The sequence below is a fragment of the Danio aesculapii genome, chromosome 22, assembly GCF_903798145.1.
Source record: "Danio aesculapii chromosome 22, fDanAes4.1, whole genome shotgun sequence".
Lineage (NCBI taxonomy): Eukaryota > Metazoa > Chordata > Actinopteri > Cypriniformes > Danionidae > Danio > Danio aesculapii.
In genome coordinates, this window is record NC_079456.1 from 32,847,864 (window position 1) to 32,866,679 (window position 18,816).

At 36.8% G+C, this 18,816-nt stretch overlaps 1 protein-coding gene across 1 annotated transcript in view; it reads left to right on the forward strand.

The window, feature by feature from the left end:
• The window catches only part of ptk7a (protein tyrosine kinase 7a), a 105,609-nt gene extending 89,311 nt beyond the window's left edge, over window positions 1–16,298 (forward strand). Inside the window, exons 14-20 of the mRNA XM_056447591.1 lie at window positions 3,273–3,473; window positions 3,556–3,708; window positions 4,089–4,318; window positions 6,574–6,654; window positions 8,439–8,590; window positions 10,697–10,875; window positions 14,100–16,298. Of these exons, the coding sequence (XP_056303566.1) occupies window positions 3,273–3,473; window positions 3,556–3,708; window positions 4,089–4,318; window positions 6,574–6,654; window positions 8,439–8,590; window positions 10,697–10,875; window positions 14,100–14,260 (1,157 nt within the window). The 3' untranslated portion in view covers window positions 14,261–16,298. The remainder of the gene's footprint in view (window positions 1–3,272; window positions 3,474–3,555; window positions 3,709–4,088; window positions 4,319–6,573; window positions 6,655–8,438; window positions 8,591–10,696; window positions 10,876–14,099) is intronic.
• Window positions 16,299–18,816: the final 2,518 nt, after the last annotated feature.

The following is an 18,816-nucleotide window of genomic DNA, read 5'->3' on the forward strand; positions in this document are numbered from 1 at the left end:
TTGGATTGTGAAAGCAAAATTCTCCTACGAGAGTGATTATAGCGCCTCCCGATGGTGAATGCGGTTATACTCGTGGCAGGTATTTTGGGGTAGTTTGGTTATTTATTTCACTGATTTGGCAAACGTCATCAGGGAAACGGTTTGAACTTCCGCTTAGTACAAAAACATTAGTGCTCCATTTGGGACGACACTACATTCATATACTCTACTGTTGAGTGTGTAAGTGCATAGTGTATAGTGTGCCATTAGAGACGCAGCTATACACTCACCGGCCACTTTATCAGGTACACCTGTCCAACTGCTCGTTAACACAAATTTCTTATCAGCCAATCAGATGGCAGCAAACTGAGAAACTGAAACAGAAACTACAATTCGCTCAGGCTGGTGATGGTGGTTTCTTGGCCCACTTTGGGCCCATTAGTACCAACTGAGCATCATGTCAACGCCACAGCCTACCTGAGTATTGTTGCAGACAATGTCCATCCCTTTATGACCACAGTGTACTCTGAGCCAATGTTTTGTGGACAAAATATTGATTGCGTGTTGTTGATTTAAGGGATAATCAATGGCTCTGTGGGCATTAAATGATTTTAAAGTGCACGATGTGGAGGCAAAGAACATTCTAACATTCTTCAAAGTATTTTCTTTTATGTAGTTATAAGATGTTTTGAAGAATGTTGGACAAAAACAGCGATCGACTTCCATAGTTTTTGTTTTCCCTCTATGGATGGCAATAGTTAGCAGTTTCAAACATTCTTCTTTTGTGTACAACTGAAGAAAAGAGACTCATTGGTTTGGAACCACTTGATTTTGTGTAACAGTAATATCAGAATTTTTATTTTTGGGTGAGCTGTTCCTCTAAATCATGATGGCGAGAATGACGGATGCATAGTTTGTTTATAGCTGAACTCCTACTATTGTGGCGACATTAAGAGAGAAAGAAAAAATCAGTGATGGCTATGCGTGCTGTTAAACTTGCTGATTTGCTTTTTCTGTTTCTTTTGACTCTTGTTGAGTTTTTGTTGCATCTATTTTTGGATGTAATTACTCGTTGGAGCACTTTTTAATCAGGTTTGGTACTGCTTGGTAGAGTTAAGCATCAAATGGACGAGGTTTTCTACTAAACTAATTTTGGCTGGTCTTGAATGCACCAACTCAATTTCCAGATCAAGTCGAGTTACAGATGCTTTAGTCTAGTGGCGGTGTGGACTTCAGAGGACGGAGAGATGAATGAAGTTGTGTTTTGGTGACTGTAAAAGCTCTAATTGAATGCTCATGCTCCGTGTGTCACTTGATTCCCATAAGGAGGCTATTTCAGTCTGGATCAGAAGGGGTCCTGCACATTAAATGTGCAGTGTGTACGATTGACATTGAAGTACATATCAGTGGCGGATTTAGGCATGGGCAATATGAGCGATCGCCCAGGGTGGCATCTTGCAGGGAGACGGCAAAAAAAAAAAAACATGCCTCAGTAAAAATCATCCGTGCCCCAGTAAGCTTTGAGATATACAAATTTACTTAATGCAAATGTATTAATTTATATTGGTAATCCCAGAATAAAGACTTTAATAGCCATTCACATTTGGCGTCTTTTGCACGCGCAAGTTTGTTATTCTCTTTGTGCGACCGAAACCACGCTGGTGAAAGCAAACCAACACATGCACACAGAAAACCATTCCCGCGCGCCTCACATGCTGCTCCTGCTCTTGTTTACATGCACGCCGATATAATTTGTGCCGCTTATGTGCTGTGAAACTAGAGTAACGTTAAAGACCTTTTCTGTTTCTTTTATGGCACGAGGTGTTGATACGCAGCGAGTTTTGCATGTTGACTAAATTGAATCTAATATAATGATGCTCTTATTTTGACTAAGCATGGCTATGAAGGAGGGATAGAGTCAGGGAGGTAAGACTTAATAACATTAATTCTCAGCCTAAGAGTTGGTCTAAGATGAACAGATAATTCCATAAATATATATATACATATACATATATATACTGTATTCTATAGAATTGTCATAATATTCATACACAATATTTCTTGTGATCTTAGCATATCACTCCAGTTTTGTCTTTATGTTGTTTTCCAGTTACATTTAGGATTGTTTTCTGTTATTTATACAGAATAATAATTGTAGAATATTAATAATCATTTTATTTATAAAAAATATAGGTATTTTTAATAATATGGTTTTGTCTATATATATATATATATATATATATATATATATATATATATATATATATATATATATATATATATATATATATATATATATATATATATATATATATATATATATATATATATATATATATATTTTTTTTTTTTTTTTTTTTTTTTTTTTTTTTAGAATGTACATGTTTAATCGTCCTTTTTCTATAGCTAGATGGTTTTGGGGAGGGGGGGTATATGGGGTGATTCGCCCAGTTTAACTAAATTCAAAATATTGGAGAGGGTTTTTTTGTTCACCTGGCCCCTCCTCTTTAGACTGACACACATGCAGGTTGCCAGATTGAAGACAACAGAGCAAGCTGAATGTGTATTTACATGAGTGGATTACATAGGAAGTCAATGCAAATGTGCAAAACGTGCTACATGATTGATGCTAATTCACCCCAATTGTCACTTCCACGCAAATTCAGTTAATTCAACTCGAGTGAAAAGTTAGCTTGAGGTGAAAAACATCCCATGAGTAAACTAGAGCGGGTGACGTGGTGCTGAACCCAGCATTACACTGTAAACTGCTCAGATAATGTTTATAATTGTATTGTTTGCCAATTAAAAACCACCTCATGTGGATTTTTGTAATGCTGTTATAATGCTATAATACGCTGTTTTCCATCAACTGGCAACCCGGAGTGCTGGAAATATATTTGATTAAACTGGCAGTGGGCTGGTTGTAGAGACCAAAACAAAGACAGACATTCCTCACACACGTTTTCAAAGCAGAATAAGTGACTTCAGCATTGCTTTTCAGTCTTTACTTAGCATGTTTCTTTAATATCTGCAAGCATATGCTATTTTTACGCTGTCTTCCATCAACTGGCAACCCGGAGTACTGGAAATATAATTTGTTAAACTGGCAGTGGGCTGGTTATAGAGACCAAAACAAAGACAGACATTCCCCACACACATTCTTAAAGCAGAATTACTAACTTTAGCATTGTTATTCAGTGTTCACTAAGCACGTTTACATAATACCTGCACCGTTTATGCTTTAGAAAAGTCTTGCAGCACCTCTAATGTATGCCTTTTGTATATGTCTACAGAAAAACCAGTGCAGCACTCTTTATCAGACGATGAAAAGACCCCTTATAAAATGATCCAGACCATCGGCCTGTCGGTGGGAGCGGCCGTCGCTTACATCATCATCGTTCTGGGCCTCATGTTTTACTGCAAGCAGAGACGCAACGCCAAGAGGCTCCAGAAGGGGCAGGACGGAGACGAGCGAGAGGTGGAGTGCCTCAACGGTGAGCATTCATCAGCATACATTTATGTGTAGATAAATAGATGGATTCAGTTCTCTGATGCAGTACTCTGATCAACCAATAGGGGAAGTTCAACAAAATGGCCACACCACTGCAGAGATCCAGGAGGAGGTTGCCCTTACCAACATGGCTGCCGCGGGGAACAACAAACGCCACAGCAGTCACGAATCCAAGCTCCAATTCCCTCGAAGCAACCTGCACACCATCACCACACTAGGTACGGAGATGAACCAGGGCTCCACAACTTAAGGGCATAATAACTCTTCAAAAAAAAATGTGATGTTTGCTTACGAGAGGTCTTAAATTTTGGCTTACAGTTGGAATTAGCATAGCTTAACTATTTTTTTATAATTAGATCTCTAACTGGCGTTGTGATTTTTAGGATTCGTTCTTTGGGGTTTCGCTTGTTCACATGACGAATCATTACATCTACATCGACAGTACCAGCATCTGTTCCACACCAACCTCTCTGCTTCATACTAGCGATGCTCATTTTGATACATTAACTGTTACAACCCCATTTTAAAGTGTTACCGTTGTTTTTAGTCCGCTGTATTAAAAGGAGAGCCATCACGTGCGCTGTTTGTGCTGCTGCAGGTAAAGGAGAGTTTGGAGAAGTGCTGCTGGCCAAAGCGAAGGCCGCTGAGGATGAGGAGGAGATGGTGGTGCTGGTCAAGAGTCTGCAGACGCGCGATGAACAGATGCAGATGGACTTCCGGCGAGAATGCGACATGTTTGCCAAACTCAGCCACAGTAACGTCGCTCGTCTGCTGGGAATCTGCAGAGAAGTGGAGCCGCACTACATGATCATGGAGTACACCGACATGGTCTGTCTGTTTTTATGTCTCTGTCTGTTTTAATAGGGCTGAAATATGGCTTATTATATTTCTTTCTGCTGTTGGGTCGTTTTCATCCACTCTGAGCTGATTTTGAGGCTTAATTTGGCAACAACTTTCTCTGTGTGTTCGCAAATGGACTAGTGTTTTTGCCCCAATGACTTCTATTATAATTCGATGCAGGTTTTTGTATCTGAACATGTCTCTTTTGTATAAATTCAACAAATATCCTGAAAAAAGCTGGTAACTTCATGCACTTTCAGTTTTTTTTTTTGATTTGTGAAAACATTTCCATTTACACTTGAGCACATAATTGCAACTCTGCTAAACGGATCTTTAAATCACGCCCAATATATGCAAATTTTATTAGGTTACATCGACTAAAGCATCAGATACACTGCATTTTATTGAATTAATATAATTATTTAGAGAATCAGAAGCTGTCTCTTATTTAGCATTCTAATAGCCTTATATGCAAAGGATTTTAGGCAGGCTCCATGATTACTCGATTACGAAACATCTATTTTTGTTGTAGATACATGCAAAGCATTTAAAACTGTAAAGGGTTTAAATTAATTTGTGGTCTGTCCGACAGGGTCTGTCTGTTTAATCGGGCTGAAATAGGGCTGAAAACCTACATTTGGATTTCTTTCCAAACCTTTATGCACTGTTAGGTCGTTTTTATCCACTCTGGGCTGATTTTGAGTCTTCATTTAGCCACAGCTTTCTCTGTGTTTCAGAAAGAGGAATAATTTTTGGTGACAAATCCTATTTTGACTCATATTTTGGGAAAATGCTTTGAAAAACTCAGCCATACACTCTGGTTAAATTGACTCCCCATTCGATATGTTGGTTGCGGTTTTTGCCCCATTGACTTCCATTATAATTCGATACATGTTTTTGCTTTCCAGAGTATGCGCTGGGTCTTAAAGTCACCGAAATATTGTGTTGTAGGGGTGAAATATGGTTGAAAACCTACATTTGCATTTCTTTCCAAACCCTTGTGTGCTGTTGGGGATGTGTACATCCACTCTGGGCTGATTTTAAGGCTTAATTTGGGCACAGTTTTCTCTGTGTTTCAGCAAATGGAGTGATTTTTGATGACAAATTGTATTTTGACACATATTTTGGGAAAATGCTATAAACAATTGATCAAAACCCCAGCAATACACTCTGGGCAGATTGACTTCCCTTTCAATATGTTGGGGACTGATTTTGCCCCATTGACTTTCACTATAATTCGATGCAGGTTTTTTCGCACCTCTTTTGTATAAATTGAATAAATATTCTGACCTCATGCACTTTGATTTTCTGAGCAAATAGTTATCTTTTTTTGTGTAAACATTTCCATTTACGCTTGACCACAAATGCATCTCTGTTAAGCGGATGTGATTTCGATCTTTAAATCCTGCACTGCATGCAAATTTAATTAGGTTACATCAACTGAAGCGTCAGATACACAGCATTTTATTGAATTAATATTATTATTTACGGAATCAGAAGCTATATCTCTTATTTAGCATTCAAATTATATTGTACACAAAGGATTTTAGGCAGGCACTGTGATTATTTCATTATGAGACATCTATTTTTGACGTAGATGCATGCAAAACATTCAAAACTGTAAAGGGTTTAAATGGGTTTGTGTATAACCTACTGTCCTCAAAAACAAAACAATGTGTGTAAATGAATGAAGTGCTATATTTTCCTATTAATCCTTTCTTCAGACAGAGATAGTCTACAGTTTCACACTCAAAAGCGAAGCAAAACAAAAATAAATGAATAAATAATACAAAACCAGCATTTCAAATCATCACCTGTGGTCTTCTGTTGCATATGCATTTGTGCTTGTATATCTGACGGTCATATATAGCCCACAACACATGTGCACTCACATTTATTGTTTATTTTGGGTCGAGTAAAATGTACATATATGGTTTCAACAAGCAGATGCATTTAGACCTGTTCAGTTTCATCTTTAATGCTTCCCAGAACACCTCCTGAAAGGCTTTGAGCAGTTGATTTTTATATCTAAATTTAACAATATCACGATCAGAGCGCTGTCCCATCAGAAAAACACATGCAGTGACCAGCCGTAAACAGGCTTTTTGTCTTCTTCATAGAATGTCTGAATAAAACCACAGCAATGATTGTCCTCTTGTGGCTTTGATTTTGGAGTGTTGATTGAAATATCATGTTTTGAGCAGGATTGATCACTGTTTGATTGTGCTGTGTGTGCTTTTCAGGGTGATCTGAAGCAGTATCTGAGAGTCTCCAAGAGCAAAGATGAGAAAGTCAAAGTCCAGCCGCTCAGCACCAAACAGAAGGTTAGTTCATGGTGTGGGTTACAGGGGGGTTGATCTCCCTAATTAATGCTTGATCTACCCTGAAGGGGAATTTGGGAGGTGTCCTGATATTGTATCCCAACTGTTAGATTATGCTGCCAACACTGTATTTGACAGGTTTTGAGGTTGAGGTTAGGGTATTGGGGTGGGTTAGGGTGATATTAGAATATTACACGCACACATACTTGCACACACACAGGTTTTTTATTTTTTATTTTGGTGACATAATCCATAGGTTTCCATTGATTTTATACTGTACAAACTATAATTTCTATTGACCTACTAATAACAGGAAACAGTGTGCAGTTTTACTTCTTCTGAAAAAAAACCTCATTCTGTATGATTTATAAGCTTTTTATGAAACGCCTGCAATATACATGTCTTTATAAAAGTTTGCATCCTGATATGTCACAAACACATTTATATAAAGTTAATGATGGTGTCTATGGCCTAACCATAGCCCTAACACCAACAATAATGCACATTTGTGTCCTGATATGTAACAACCACTTTTATATCAGGTTAATGATATAATCTATGGCCTAACCCTAGCCCTAACTCCAACCATAATACACATTTGTGTCCTGATAGGTCACAAACACTTTCAGATAAGGTTAATGATATTATCTATGGCCTAACCTTAGCCCTAACCCTAACCATGATATACATTTGTGTTCTGATATGTCCTAAACACATTTAAATAAGGTTAAGGATATTATCTATGGCCTAACCATAGCCCTAACCCCAACCATAATACACATTTGTGTCCTGACATGTCACAAACACTTTTATATCAGGTTAATGATAGTGTCAATGGCCTAACCATAGCCGTAACCCCAACTATGATAAACCTTTGCGTCCTGATATGTCACAAACACTTTTATATAAGGTTAATGATATTATATATGCCCTAACCATAGCCCTAACCCCAACTATAATACACATTTGTGTCCTGATATGTCACAAAGACTTTTATATCAGGTTAATGATATTATCTATGGCCTATCCATAGCCCTAACCCCAACCTTAATATACATTTGTGTCCTGACATGTAACAACCACTTTTATATCAGGTTAATGATATAATCTATGGCCTATCCATAGCCCTAACCCCAACCTTAATATACATTTGTGTCCTGACATGTCACAAACACTTTTATATCAGGTTAATGATAGTGTCAATGGCCTAAACATAGCCCTAACCCCAACTATGATAACCATTTGCGTCCTGATATGTCACAAACACTTTTAGATAAGGTTAATGATATTATATATGGCCTAACCATAGCCCTAACCCCAACTATAATACACATTTGTGTCCTGATATGTCACAAACACTTTTATATCAGGTTAATAATATTATCTATGGCCTATCCATAGCCCTAACCCCAACCTTAATATACATTTGTGTCCTGACATGTCACAAACACTTTTATATCAGGTTAATGATAGTGTCAATGGCCTAACCATAGCCCTAATCCTAACTATAATAAACATTTGTGTCTTGATATGTCACAAACACTTTTAGATAAGATTAATGATATTATATAAGGCCTAACCATAGCCCTAACCCCAACTATGATAAACATTTGGGTCCTGATATGTCACAAACACTTGTATATCAGGTTAATTATAGTGACTATGGCCTAACCCTAGCTCTAACTCCAACCATAATACACATTTGCATCCTGAAATGTCACACACACACACACACACACACACACACACACAGGCCTCACCCCACTCTGCTGTGTCTCTTCGGGCAGGTGTCCGTGTGTCTGCAAGTTGCTCGAGCGATGGAGCATCTCTCCAACCAGCGATTCGTCCACAAAGACCTGGCTGCCCGCAACTGCCTCATCTCCTCCAAACGACAGATCAAAGTGTCTTCTCTGGGCCTCAGCAAAGACGTCTACAGCAGGTACAACTTCACTAAAATAAACAACAACACTGCTGTGGAAATAAGTGAGTCCGGTGTTGTGGAGAGGAGCGCCAGAAGGATCAGTGGCGAAAGTAATAGAAAAGTACCAGGACATTTTTCAAGTTTGAGGTTATTGCTTGAATTAGGGCTGCGCAATTGACAAATCGTTCATTTAAAAATCAGAATAAACAACCCTAACGTCGAGATGTGCAGCTGAGTTGAATGTTGGCGGTGAGTCGACTGAACTAAAAAGAAATCTGCTAATATTGCGAGCAAAACTAAACAGGTGTTCTTGTGGTTCTTGTGCTACAGAATACTGTACTATAGTAAACTGATAAACTAATAATACTGTAATGTGTAAACTGGTGAATTGTGGTGGTGTATAGTGTAGAAAACTGTAGCCTATTAGATCATTTGTTTATAACCACAGCAACAATATAATTACTACGACAGTTTAATTCAAGTAAACACTATAGCATTTACTATAATATATTTCCATGTAATAGCTCATATAATTTCTACTGCCTCGATGATGTATTCAGTAGGAACGCATAGTTCAGCAGGAAACTCAGCCGTCTTCATGATATAAGGATCATGCCCAACATATGTGCTTATTTTCTATTTATATCTCCTGAAATATGGTATAAATCACAAAAATACAGACTTTCCTCTATGTCCCCCATTCAGCTTTTTACTTCCTGCCCTGCGTCTGAATTTCGCACGTCACCAGCACCACATGATCGCAAGCAACCTATTGGAAATTTGCCGTTTCCATCAGCTAATGAGCCGCCAGATCAGTTTCACTGGCTGTCGCTGCTCCTTTACTAGTGCAGAGCAACTTCAATGTCCCGCTGGTGTCCTGCCCATCACTGTCGTCACTCCTCTTCTGATCTTTCTGGAGCTGTGTGTGGCGCAGGTGTTGCTCTTTAACATTCACTTCACGCCCACTGCTCTCAGCCTCCTGCTGAATATACACACACACACGCATAAACAGTTTTTATACATTTGACTCCTCAAAGTATTCATCCAGAGCAGGACTCAACACTTCCCCCATCCTACAACCCCCCCATCCCCCCCTCCCCCACAGGAATACAAAAAGGAAAACGGTTGTCCTTCATTTCCACTCGAGTTACAAAGAGACAGACAAACGCTCTGAACATTCTTTTATTAAGCAATGCGGTAACTTTATTCGTTATTCAAATAATCATAATAATAAAGTCATGAGAAAAGGATAAATGTTGATCCATGCTGGGATGGATTGTAAGGCAGAATCCATCAGAACCAAGTTGTTCTCTTGAATTAATGATGAAAACGCAATGACGTAACGTTGTATCCACCGGTACAGACTACCATTCTCCACGCTGGAATTTACACAAAGATCTCATGGCCGTGACGCAGCTTCAAAATTTCAAAAACGGAAGAACAAATTTGCCCAAAATAACGCAAAAACAACCAGTTTTCACTTTTTTTGTGAAATATATGTGTACTAATAGTGTTTTTAGCAGCGTGGGACACATATATGACTGTCAACATCCCAAAAAATGTGTTTTGGTGTTTCGTGACCCTTTAAACTTTCGAGCCACCAGCCTTGCTCTGCCGCCCATGGCTTTTGGCTCCGCCCACACTCGTCACAGATACCAACTCATGTAGTAACATTTTTTGGGAGATGTGCATCAGGGTGTGATGAAGGGTATATGGGAAGGCTATCTCTGACCTACAGCGACCACTCGGCACAGAAGTATAAACTGGCCTAAAGTCATTTCAATTTAAAAGATATTAAAATGAGGAAAACCAAAATACCATTTATTATTACAATAATTTATTATTAATAACACAATTATTTTATTATTATTTTTAAAAAGTTTTTTAAAAGATTGTTGATGAATATGCTTTTTTTTAACTGTCATACTGGTTTATAAGGGGACTTCCCATAGATCCCACAGCTGTTTTCATCATGGGGACCAAAAAATGTACTCATGAGGTCAAAATATATTAGTATTGCTGTACTTGTTGGTCCCCACAACATGAGGAATACATGGTAAACCCTCACACTCTCTCTCTGCTTCCCCCTGGTGGTGACTCTGTGTTTGTTGTGTTTCCACACAGCGAGTATTACCATTACCGGCAGTCCTACATCCCTCTGCGCTGGCTGCCGTCTGAAGCCGTCTTCGAGGACGATTTCTCCACCAAGACAGATGTGTGGTCATTCGCTGTGCTCATGTGGGAGGTCTTCAGTTTCGGGGAAATGCCCTACGCTGACCTTACTGACGATAAAGTGCTGGAAGGTGAGAAAGAGGATTCAGACATGCTGAGTTATTAAAAAAATAATCATTTCTTAAGGTGGCTAATAATTCTGAGCTTAACCCTTGTGTATGGGTTAAATTTACTACGATATGTTCGGGGCTGTTTTTTGCCTACTGACTACCATTAAAATCACATTTTTTGATTGCAAAGCCATGACAGCATACAGTATAATCGTATAATTGAATCTTTACTTGTAAAAATTTAATTATAGAGTGCTCTAATTGTTTATTAGTAATAAATGAAATATAGAGTGCACTAATTTTATATGTACTAGTAAGAATTGAACTATAGTGCTCTAATTGTATGTTTGCTACTAAGAACTGAACTATAGAGTGCTCTAATTTTATGTTTACTAGTAAGAATTGAACTATAGAGCGCTCTAATTGAATGTTTACTAATAATAATTGAACTATAGTGTTCTAATTCAATGTTTACTAGTAAGAATTGAACTATAGAGTGCTCTAATTCAATGTTTACGAGTAAGAATTGAATGATAGTGCTCTAATTCAATGTTTACTAATAAGAATTGAACTATAGTGCTCTAAATCAATGTTTGCTAGTAAGAATTGAACTATAGAGTGCTCTAATTCAATGTTTACTAATAAGAATTGAACTATAGAGTGCTCTAATTCAATGTTTACTAATAAGAATTGAACTATAGAGTGCTCTAATTTAATGTTTACTAGTAAGAATTGAACTATACGGTGCTCTAATTCAATGTTTACTAGTAAGAATTGAACTATAGAGTGCTCTAATTCAATGTTTACTAGTAAGAATTTAACTATAGAGTGCTTTATATCAATGTTTACTAATAAGAATTGAACTATAGAGTGCTCTAATTCAATGTTTACTAGTAAGAATTGAACTATAGAGTGCTCTAATTAAATGTTTACTAATAAGAATTGAATGATAGAGTGCTCTAATTCAATGTTTACAAATAAGAATTGAATGATAGAGTGCTCTAATTCAATGTTTACTGATAAGAATTGAACTATAGAGAGCTTTAATTCAATGTTTACTAATAAGAATTCAATGATAGAGTGCTCTAATTCAATGTTTACTAATAAGAATTGAACTATAGAGTGCTCTAATTCAATGTTTACTAGTAAGAATTGAACTATAGTGCTCTAATTGTATGTTTGCTACTAAGAACTGAACTATAGAGTGCTCTAATTTTATGTTTACTAGTAAGAATTGAACTATAGAGCGCTCTAATTGAATGTTTACTAATAATAATTGAACTATAGTGTTCTAATTCAATGTTTACTAGTAAGAATTGAACTATAGAGTGCTCTAATTCAATGTTTACGAGTAAGAATTGAATGATAGTGCTCTAATTCAATGTTTACTAATAAGAATTGAACTATAGTGCTCTAAATCAATGTTTGCTAGTAAGAATTGAACTATAGAGTGCTCTAATTCAATGTTTACTAATAAGAATTGAACTATAGAGTGCTCTAATTCAATGTTTACTAATAAGAATTGAACTATAGAGTGCTCTAATTTAATGTTTACTAGTAAGAATTGAACTATACGGTGCTCTAATTCAATGTTTACTAGTAAGAATTGAACTATAGAGTGCTCTAATTCAATGTTTACTAGTAAGAATTTAACTATAGAGTGCTTTATATCAATGTTTACTAATAAGAATTGAACTATAGAGTGCTCTAATTCAATGTTTACTAGTAAGAATTGAACTATAGAGTGCTCTAATTAAATGTTTACTAATAAGAATTGAATGATAGAGTGCTCTAATTCAATGTTTACAAATAAGAATTGAATGATAGAGTGCTCTAATTCAATGTTTACTGATAAGAATTGAACTATAGAGAGCTTTAATTCAATGTTTACTAATAAGAATTCAATGATAGAGTGCTCTAATTCAATGTTTACTAATAAGAATTGAACTATAGAGTGCTCTAATTCAATGTTTACTAGTAAGAATTGAACTATAGAGTGCTCTAATTCAATGTTTACTAATAAGAATTGAATGATAGAGTGCTCTAATTCAATGTTTACTAATAAGAATTGAACTATGGAGTGCTTTAATTCAATGTTTATTAGTAAGAATTGAACTATAGAGAGCTCTAATTTTATGTTTACTAGTAAGAATTGAACGATAGAGTGCTCTAATTCAATGTTTACTAGTAAGAATTGAATGATAGAGTGCTCTAATTGAATGTTTACTAATAAGAATTGAACTATAGAGTGCTCTAATTCAATGTTTACTAGTAAGAATTGAATGATAGAGTGCTCTAATTCAATGTTTACTAGTAAGAATTGAACTGTAGATTGCTTTAATTCAATGTTTACAAGTAAGAATTGAATGGTAGTGCTCTAATTGAATGTTTACTAATAAGAATTGAACTATAGAGTGCTCTAATTCAATATTCAATGTTTACTAATGAGAATTGAACTATAGAGTGCTCTAATTCAATGTTTACTAATAAAAATTGAACTATAGAGTGCTCTAATTCAATGTTTACTAGTAAGAATTGAATGATAGAGTGCTCTAATTCAATGTTTACTAGTAAGAATTGAAAGATACAGTGCTTTAATTTTGTTTACTAGTAAGAATTGAACTATAGATTGCTCTAATTCAATGTTTTCTAGTAAGAATTGAATGATAGTGCTCTAATTGAATGTTTACTAATAAGAATTGAACTATAGAGTGCTCTAATTCAATGTTTACTAATAAGAATTGAACTATAGAGTGCTTTAATTCAATGTTTACTAGTAAGAATTGAACTATAGAGAGCTCTTATTTAATGTTTACTAGTAAAAATTGAACTATAGATTGCTCTAATTCAATGTTTACTAGTAAGAATTGAACTATACGGTGCTCTAATTCAATGTTTACTAGTAAGAATTGAACTATACGGTGCTCTAATTCAATGTTTACTAGTAAGAATTGAACTATAGAGTGCTCTAATTCAATGTTTACTAGTAAGAATTGAACTATAGAGTGCTCTAATTCAATGTTTACTAGTAAGAATTGAACTATAGAGTGCTCTAATTCAATGTTTACTAATAAGAATTGAACTATAGAGTGCTCTAATTCAATAATTACTTGTAAGGATTGAACTGCATCCTGTTGAAATTCTTGATTCTGATTGGCTGGAAGATAATCTTCAGAGCACTGTATCTTGATCAGGTAAAATGTCTTGTGTTTTGGTTGATTTTGACTGTGTGTGTGTGCGTGCAGCTCTGCAGGATGGGAAGCTGAAGCTGTGTCCTCCACAGGGCTGTCCGTCTCGAGTCTTCAAGCTGATGGTTCGCTGCTGGGCCGCCAGTCCTAAAGACCGACTGTCCTTCAGCGAAATCTGCAGCGCTCTCAGCGATCTGCCCTCCGAGAGCAAAGTCTGACACACTCACAGCATCCGCAAGCCATCATTTCAGGAGAAAACGCCACCCTAAACCTTCAGATTCCAGAAAGAATGCAAAAAATGACTTGATTTGATTATTTTATGACCATATCCTCCTTTTATAGTACGTATCGGTTCCTCAAACATTCGGTTCTTGAACAAAAAAGCAGCCCTACACTGCAAACAAATGCTTTTCTGACCTAGTTATCTTGTTTCTAGTCCAAGTATCTTAACTTTTTTAAATCAAGAAGCATTTTTAGACAAGCAGAAAATATTAGTTTTGTTTATTCTGAAATGAGTCAAAATGAAGTGAGTCTTTAGGTTAAAACAAGCTAAATAATCTGCCAATGAGGGAAGACAGATAATATTATTCCAAAACAAGAGTGAGATTATTCTGCTTCCCTCACTGGCAGGTTATTAAGCTTGTTTTAATGAAACATTTGGATTCGTTCTGAAAACAAGACTATATTTCTGGCTTATATAGAAAAGGCTTCTTGATTTAAGAATTTTGGGATATTTGGACTAGATACAGGACTAAAACTCTAAGTCCGAAAAGCATCATTTGCTGTGTATCATGTCTGGAGGAAGAAATGTGGTGACCTAAAGTGCGTTTGTAATAATCAAACTGTGCACTGACAAGTTTTATATAGTAGAAGGATTGTCTCGGGAGCCTCTTAATTTATTTAAAAGGTCCTGTTTGTTCAATGTACAGAAAGGTACTGTTTATATGACTTTTGTATGATGTTTATGCCTTTTTATATATATATAATTCAGAAGTACTCATAGAAACGGCTATTGAGAAAGCGTTAAAGGAACACTAGACTTTTCTGTTGGGAAATAGCTTTATTTTACAACTAATCTAGAGTTAAATAGGGGAGTTTTATCTTTTCTAAATCCATTCCACCAATCTCCACTTTTAGCTTAGCTTAGCATAAATCATTGAATCGGATTAGACCGTTAGCATCTCACTCAAATAAGCCAGAGTTTTATTATTTATTTATTCTTTTTACTATTTAAAGCTTGATTCTTCTGTAGTTACATCATGTACTAAGACTGACAGAGAATAAAAGTGGATATTTTCTAGGCTGAATATGGCTAGCAACTATATTCCCATTCTGGCGTAATAATCAAGTAACTTAGCTGCGGTAGCATAACTTAAGCAGCATGAAATTAGAAAATAACTTCTGTAAATGTAAATCAATGTGCCTTGCAGTCATGGAGACATTTCTGAGAGAAAAGTCAAGCTTTAAATAGGAAGATTTTAAAAACTCTGGTAATTTTTTTACGAAATGCTAATGGTCTAATCCAATTCAATAATCTATGCTAAGCTAAGCTAAAAGTGCTCCTGCCAGACCTGGAGATCGGCTGAATCAATTAAATAAATGGTGAAACTCATGTGTATAACTCTAGAAGAGCTCTTTGGTCATTTTTAAGCAAGATGCTAACGGTCTAATCCTTTTCAATGATCTATGCTAAGCTAAGCTAAAAGTGCTCCTGCAAAACCTGGAGATTGGTTAAATCGATTTAAAAAATGGTGAAACTCACGTGTATAACTGAGAGCTCTTTGGTTATTTTTGAGTGAGATGCTAATGGTCTAATCCGATTCAATGAATGATGCTAAGCTAAAAGGGCTCCTGCCAGACCCAAAGATCGGTTGAATGGGTTAAAAAATTGTGAAAATTCTACTATTAAACTCTAGGTTAATTGCAAAATAAGCTATTTTTGGAAAAGGTGGATTGTTTCTTTAATAATTGATGTTGACAATGAGTGAAAAATTCAAGTGCCTGTAAAATGAAGGATGTCTTGATTTCAGTATGCTGTTTGTTACGACTTGGAAATTCCTTGAATGTTTGTTGTTTTTTTTATACATTTATAGTGTTTTTATTACTTAGAATTCAGTGTTTTATCCTGTAATTGCTACTCAAATGTTACATATCGGTTTCTATAAAATTCCAGAGGTCTTCTTGACGCGGAGTAAAAATAGTGAACAAAAGCTTCTGTCGCATACTCTGCTTTTGCAATAAAAAAATTTAACAGAGCTTGTGTGGTTTGACCGTGTGCATTGTTTTTGATGTAATAATACAACTTTAAAGAGCTGTTATGCAAAAATCACTTTTATAAGCAGTGTGTGAATATAACCAGCCTCTAATTGTAAAAATGTATTATTATGGTGCCTTGAGAAAGCCAACATACTGTTATACTACATAGAGTTCTTCTTCAGAGACTAATTTCTATATGCATCTCCTCCTAGACCATTCATGCTACAACCACCAAACTAACTCCAGACCTCCAAACTGCTCTGACTCGGGTTGCTATATCTTTTCCAACTGATGCAACTTATGGAAAATTCGGAAAAGTCCCATTGACTTAACATTGGACCAAACTTTGACCTTATAACTTTCCTCCAGACTGTCATACAGCCTTCAGGTTGAGCTCATTTAACCACATTGCCAATCACTGTTGACCTTTCAAATTACTAGTCATGCCCCAGCAGCCACTTACAGCACCCTAGCAACTGTCCCAAAGACACTTATTGTAAAAAACTGCCACTGACTTTACATTAGACATACTAGCAATATGCTAATCCATACTACAAACTAATCATACTAGCAAACATGCTAATTCATACTACATTTATGCTAACATGCTAATTCATACCGGAAACATGTTAACAGCATGCTAATTCATACTAAAATCATGCCAACAACATGCTAATTTATGCTAAAAACATGTCAGCATAATGCTAATTCATCTTAGAACTTAGCAACCACTCAGAACACATTGACAACTGCCTAGCAACACCTTATCAACCAATCAGAACACCTTAGCAACCACCTTCCAACACCTTAACAATGACCTAGAACACTGTAGCAACTGCCTAGCAACACCTAGCAATGCCTTAACAACTGCTTAGCGCCACTAAGAACACCCTAGCAACCACTTAGCAAGCACTCAGAACACCCTAGCGATGCCTTATCTACCACCAAGCTATGCCTTAGCAACCTCCTAACAACCACTCAGAACACCTTAGCAACCACCTTACAACACCTTAGAAGCACTCCGAACACCCTAGAAACGCCTTAGCAAGAAACATGCCAGTTCATAGAAACATGCTAATATAAATGTACTTCTCCATCTATGCCGACTATTTCAAACTTCTTAGCAACCACCAAGCTATGCCTTAGCAACCACTAAGCAACCACTTAAAACACCAAAGCAACCGCCTAGCAACACCTTAACAACCAGTCAAAACACTCTAGCAACCGCCTAGCAACCACTAAAAACACCATAGCAACTACCTAGCAACACCTTAGAAGCACTCAGAACACCCTAGAAATGCCTTAGCAGGAAACATGCCAGTTCATACTAAAAAACATGCTAATATATATGTACTTCTCCATCTATGCCGACTGTTTCAAACTACTTTAATTATCTCAACTTTAAAATGAATTCAAACTTTCAGACGAGGCTTTCTCAAGACACTAGAACGTCTGTCTATGAACTTTACTCTTCTAATTGTAATTGTTTCTAATCAGACTTGATAAAAGCAGTCTGCAGAAACACTTTGATTGACATTCCCCCTTTGTACATGATATCAGAGGGGAAAGCCCCGCCCACTATCTCTCCCTCATTAGCATAAACAGCCCTGAGTGAGAAGCAGTCTTCACAAACTAACACAACTTCCATTATTATGATTATAAGGAGCGCTAAAACATCTTTCTGGGTTTTGGCCACCAAAAAACTGATCATTCATTCAATCCTTCATTTTCTACCGCTTATCCGGGGCCGGGTCGCGGGGGCAGCAATCTCAGGAAAGAACCCCAGACCTCCTTTTCCCCAGACACTTCCTCCAGCTCCTCCGGGGGGACCCTGAGGAATTCCCAGCCCAGCCGAGAGACATGGTCCCTCAAGCGTGTCCTGGTTCTTCCCCGAGGCCTCCTCCCGGTAGGACATGCCTGGGACAGCTCCCTAGGTAGGTGTCCAGGAGCCATCCGAAACAGATGCCTGAGCCACCTCAGCTGACTTCTCTCGATGTGGAGGAGCAGCGGCTCTACTCCCAGCTCCTCCCAAATGACGGAGCTCCTCATCCTATCAATAAGGGTGCGCCCTGCCACCCTGTGAAGGAAACTTTTTTACAGGCGTACCAAAAGGGATCTGATCATTTAAAAGTAATGATTGAGGTAAAGTTGGTTTTATATTCGCTCATTCATATTTTCTCCATAATAATATCATTTTAGGAAAGTATTATTTGCAAATTCTTAAGAGTGAAATCATATTAGCAGCCAATGAATATCAAAGTACAACAGTGTTCACAGTCAGTTAAATAATGCTAATGTTGTTTTCAGGTCATATTTACATGTGATTTCAGACCTTATATTCAAATTAGCGTAGTACAGTGGTGTAGTCCTTGCTATACTCACGTATACTCGGTATGCCTACTTTTTTACACGAGCTGTTTGGGTATTACGACTTCTGAGGATCATACACTCGGTATACTCACTTGTTTTGGTGATTAAACGTCCCTAATTCATGTGTATTCGCGTCTCTTTTAACGGT